The 5,713-nt window shown below is 38.4% G+C and overlaps 1 protein-coding gene and 1 long non-coding RNA gene across 2 annotated transcripts; both read right to left on the reverse strand.

Annotated features, from left to right (window-relative positions):
• LOC144997970 (uncharacterized) lies at positions 1 to 1,574 on the reverse strand. The gene is made up of 2 exons (XR_013660037.1): positions 474 to 1,574; positions 1 to 303 (listed from the first exon to the last, which is right to left on the reverse strand). It is a non-coding gene; the product is annotated as an uncharacterized LOC144997970 (long non-coding RNA).
• A 1,205-nt stretch (positions 1,575 to 2,779) lies between these two features.
• Positions 2,780 to 3,317, reverse strand: LOC145045500 (histone H4). The gene has a single exon (XM_078993824.1). It carries the CDS (start codon positions 3,238 to 3,240, stop codon positions 2,929 to 2,931), a length of 312 nt encoding a protein of 103 aa, XP_078849950.1. The 5' UTR covers positions 3,241 to 3,317; the 3' UTR covers positions 2,780 to 2,928.
• Positions 3,318 to 5,713: the final 2,396 nt, after the last annotated feature.

Raw genomic sequence — 5,713 nt, forward strand, 5'->3', positions numbered from 1 at the left:
TAAATTAAGAACATGTAGAGCTCGTTTATTATTTAATTCAAATGGTAAACGATGTTGTTTGGACAACGTACAAGAAGAACACATAGAAGGACTTGGTAAAATAGAATTAACACGCAAAAGACCATTTTTATTTAGCAAAGAAATAACATCATAATTAACTTGTCCCAGTCTTTTATGCCATAATTCAAAAGAGGCTTTATTTGAAGAGATCACAGATGCCACCAAAGCTTGAAAAGCAGAATTGAAAACGTAAAGTCCATCCTTATGCGTGCCTGTTGCTAGTATCCTTTTGCTGATTGTGTCCTGAATAGAAAATTTAGTTCGAGAGAACAAGAAATCAACCGGGTAATCATTCGTCAACATGCTAACTGAGAGTAACTTCTTTTTGAGATTAGGAACAATAAGTATATCGCGTAATTTCAAGTTTAGAGCAATGGAATAAGTACCAACACGAGAGATAGGGAGAACATTACCATTACCAAAAGCTACCTTATCAATGCCATGATAAGGAGTAGAAGAGTCCATTCCAGCCGAGGAGGGAGCCATATGAGTTGTGGCACCTGAATCGACATACCAATCGGGTGTAGAGTTGTTAATATTACACTGAGTGTTGAAGGCATGAGCAAGATTAGCAGCAGAATAAGAAGACCTTTGTGCATAATTTCCAAGATTCGGACAGGCATTCACATAATTACCATCATTACGACATAGTTGGCAATGGGGTGGTCGACGACCACGACCGTTGTCGGCTGATTGGAGGAGCGACCACGTCCTCGGTTTGATGAGCTTCTCCTCGAGAGGTGTTGGTGGTAAAGGCAACAGGGGCGGGTGGAGAGTCATGTAGCGAGGAGATGAAGAGCTCGTGACCTTCTGCTCGAGCAACGAGATCACGAAAGAGTGATCGAGTAGATTGGGATCGTTGTGCGGTGGAGAAAGTTTCGAAAGAGGACCCTAAGCCACACAAGAACCAGTGGCTTTTATCATCATTGGAGATAGACTGCCCAATCGCCGAGAGCTGGTCACAGATGGCCTTAAATTGTTTTGCAAATCCGGAAACAAATAGTGTACCCTTCTTGAGTTGACGTAGTGTGTCCTTGAGATTTTGAGAACGCTCCAAGGAGTCATGGCTGTAGGTTGATTCAAGAGCAAGCCAAACTTCACGCGACGAAGAGAGTCCTAATACTTCTGCCATAGATTCCTCAGAGAGAGAGGATTGAAGAATGAGAAGTGCCTTTTGATCAAGATCGATCCAGGAGTCAAGGTCTGGATTTGTAGTCTCTTTGCCGTCGACTGTGATCTTGGAGGGAGGAAGAGTTGTTGAGCCATCGCAACAATAGTGTGATTTGATTCTTCCACAAAAGATAGTTGGAAGAAGTTAATTTGATGGTGAGCATATGGATAAGGGTATGCAAAGAAAGGGAGCTATCGGAGGAAGAAGAAGCCATCGAGAAGAAGAAAAGAATTTGCCAATCAAAGGGTAGTCGATTAGGTTTAGGACCAATTTTTGGCTGATACCATGTGAGAATAATTTCCCTTGGATATTATTGAAGTATTGAAACAAATATATACACAATTACAACGTGAATAAAAGGAAACAGAATAACTAATTTACATAAGAGATTGATTCCTATTTATTCCTAATATGTGTCACGTCATATTTAACCAACATCTTTCCAAGAAACTCCAATAAGCAAACCTGGTACTTAAAGAAATTGTGATGTTATTCTCTTCAATTAACTTTTACTCATTTTACCAATAGAGATGACATACTAATTTTTTTACATTGAAAATAATAACTTTTTTTGCACGCAATAATAACAACACTTATCTTTTTAATTGGTAACAGCAACATATTTATTATATTAACCATTAATATCAGCATTTATATTTTGAACCATTAATAGCAATGTCCTTATCCATTTCACCAATAACAGCAACATACTTATCTTTTTAGCCGATAATAGCAACATACTTATCTTTTTACCCGATAATAAAAACATACTTATTCAAGCCACTACTATTGCATCATGTAATGTATCATCAATTGTATACACAATGACATTATACAAACAATTAATGATTATTCATTTATTGGTTAACCCGTTCATTTGAACTTGATTTCATTTGATTGGATTTTAATCAATTGCTATTTTTTTATCTGATTGTATTTTAATCTATTATATCCTTTTATTCATTTTACAGTGTTAATATGAGAAGAAATGAAAGAAGAATGTTATATACTAAAGTATGATCAGTTTATTGTTTTTACATTTTGTTACCTTGTTACCTGTCCATGGTATAACACTAGTTTTGAAGTGTTCACAAGAAAATTAATGGTCAATGCTTCCACAAAGCACAACGGAATTTAAATTTTAAATTATAGTTAATATTCTACAACAATCTTGCAAACCTAAATAACAAATTACCTTGCTGAATTTGTAAACAGATTGAACGACCCAATCATCAAATTAACAACCTACATAATAACATCCAACAAAAAGTTCACACGCTCATAAGTTATCAGATAGAAGGCGTGATCCGGATAACAATTTCAACGAACATACATGCATTCTGCAATATACTAGAAACACAAATTTCTTACGATTAAAATTTTATTAAGACAGAGATGAGAAGCGTGAATAACAGATCACCCAAGACTCTGGTCAAGTGATTCAAACAGTTCTACTGAGGCATATGTAAACCCCTAAATACACAGATTCTAGTCACTGAATTAGAGATACCAAAGAGAAATATAATGTACTGCATAAGCATATAATCATACAGAAAAGATGAATTGGAATATCGGATAAGTGATAGTGTATTAATAGCTTCAATTACAGGTAATACCACTTCCGACTACAGATAACAAAGCAATGAAAACCTCGGTGCCAAACAAGAACCCTATAAAGTAGAAACCGCAAAATTCACTTAACCACCAAATCCGTACAGAGTACGGCCTTGGCGCTTCAAAGCATAAACAACATCCATGGCGGTGACAGTTTTCCGGCGAGCATGTTCGGTGTATGTGACGGCGTCACGGATGACGTTCTCAAGAAAGATCTTCAAAACTCCACGGGTCTCCTCGTAGATTAACCCACTGATACGCTTGACACCTCCTCGTCTGGCCAGACGGCGAATCGCCGGCTTGGTGATACCTTGGATGTTGTCCCGGAGAACCTTACGATGACGTTTGGCTCCTCCTTTTCCCAATCCTTTGCCTCCTTTTCCTCTTCCTGACATGTTTTCTCTCTACTTTTCTTTCGTTGGAAATGAATCTGATTTTTGTTTGTGTTTGTGTTTGTGTTTGTGTTTGAAATGGGTTCGAAGGATTTATAGAATATTGGGGTTTGAGTTTGAAAGCAAGTATGTATCCGTCCGTTGGATTAGATTAAATAGGAGGCATAGATAGCCGCAGGATTATAATCTTTGTGATGATAAATAAGACGTTTTGATTGGTTCGTTTTAACAGTGTTGGATCCAGGTTAGAATAGTCCAGGTCATGTGTGGAATAGTGTTAAGTTAATTTATATGTGTAATTTACAAAGAACAATGATATAGTCATTTTTTTAATTATTACTTTTTTAAATAGTTAAAGAATTTAAAATTGTGTGTATACGTAAAAGTATAATAAAATTACATTTTTTTTAAACAACAAATTAAGCAAGTAAAGACACCTGAGGATATGAAAAACACTTTAATTCAAGTGCTAGAAGTACAAAGGGTTGCATCTAAGGGTTGTAAGGCCTCACATAGGAGTTTACGGCTCAAAGTAAGACCCCCATGAGTTTATTGCCCACGGGTTTACGGCCCAATGAGTTTACGGTCGTAAACTCATGGTATCTTGTATCATTTTGTGTGTTAAGGTCCTATGGTCTTCTTGGAAGTGTTCTAGATTTAGTTCTAAGGCTTAGGAAGGAGTAGTGGCAACATTGCACCACTAATTAGGGTTTACGGCCAAGGGAGAGTGCCTTGGCCGTAAACACCCTTTTGTTATTGATTTCTTGGTGTTTTCTAGGTGTTTAACATGTAATTCATGTATATAACAAGCTAAGAGTAGTGTATTTATGATTTGAAGGCAAAAGGGGGTGTTTCGGCCCAAAACACTTAAGTACTCTTGATATCCTTGATGATCTTGAAGATCTAGACCCAAAAGATGAAATTTGTGGATGAATTCAATAGTGAATCGAGAAGAAGTGATGTGTTAACTCACAAAGGGAAGGAATCACTTACATTTTTGAAGGTTGGAAGCAAAAGCCTTATGATCCTTGGGAGAGAACCCGAGTTTTAGGCTTGGAATTGTGAAAAGTTATTGAAAAATGACTAAGGACCATATATATAGCATGGAGTTTACGGCCACCACGAGTTTACGGTCGTAAACTCATGGTTCCTGGTCATAAATTCCTCTTTTGAGGGTTTATGGCTAGCTTGATAGTTTACAACTTCAATTGGCACTTCCTTTCACTCATTCCTTTAGTGTACTAAGCTCATAATGCTCAAACAAGCTATAAAACAATGTTAAAAGTTAGCAGAAATAAGTCTGGCTTTGATTGAAGTGCATGGTTTGTACAAGATAGAATTTTCGGGTTGTCACAACCACCATCTTATAAGTAAAGGCGCTCAACCTGTAACATCCCAAAAAAAACGACCCAAAAATTTTTGTTGAATAATTACTAAAACACCATAATAAAATCATTAGGTAAACTCGTACGTTAATATCTCACAAACAAAAGTAAAGTGTTATGAGTAAACTGAATCAAGAATATATCAGTCACATCTATGAGAATCAAAACAACTCCCAGGACAACTGAAGCTGTGGTGTGTGTGTGCGATGCCATCAATCCGAGCTCTTCCCTTTGCTTGCGGAAGTTCCTGAAACCAAAACTGAAACTGTAAGCACGAAGCTTAGTGAGCTCCCCCAAACTACCACATACTATATAATACATATAACCACATACTGGGCCTTGCCCACTGCATCAGACCGAAGTCCGGAAACTGCATCGGACCAAAGTCCGGAAGTAACCAGGGCCTTGCCCTCTGCATCAGATTGGGATCCGGAACTACTGAGGCCTTGTCTCCTGCATCGGACCAAAGTCTGGAACTACTGCATCGGACCGAAGTCCGGAACTGACTGTATCAGACAGAAGTCCGGAACATACTGAACATAGCATCTCATAAGCATATCAACTAACATGAGTACATAAATAGCATACTACATCGGGATGTACCCCGGAACACATAACACAAAATACTGTCTGAGCCACGAAGGCATCAAACATACTAGAATCTACATCGAATCGAAGTCCGGATACTACTGTTAGCTAAACGGGCCGGCATTGTGGCCTTAGACCCGTTCCTACTTAAAGGAAACTCACCTCGTGATCTGGCTGCTGAGTGTGTGGCTCCGGGAACTATCTGTTGCTGCTCCGGTATCTCCCCGGCTATAAATCCACAATTACACTCAATCAAATTATTAATAACTGTATTGGGGTAAATGACTCATTTACCCCTGGCTAAAGTCAACTCTCCTGGTCAAAGTCAACTTTACAGTTGACCTGACTCGCTGAGTTAGGCCGCCAACTCCCTACTCTCATTTCTCAACCCTACTCGCTGCTACTCGTCGAGTATGGCATCAACTCGACGAGTTCCCTTTCGAATCTAAAACTTCAGGCAATCTGCATCGGACTCGACGAGTTGTTCTTCAAGCTAAGAAGAT

The sequence above is a fragment of the Lactuca saligna genome, chromosome 5 (assembly GCF_052625555.1).
Source record: "Lactuca saligna cultivar CGN05327 chromosome 5, ASM5262555v1, whole genome shotgun sequence".
NCBI classification, from domain to species: Eukaryota; Viridiplantae; Streptophyta; class Magnoliopsida; order Asterales; family Asteraceae; genus Lactuca; species Lactuca saligna.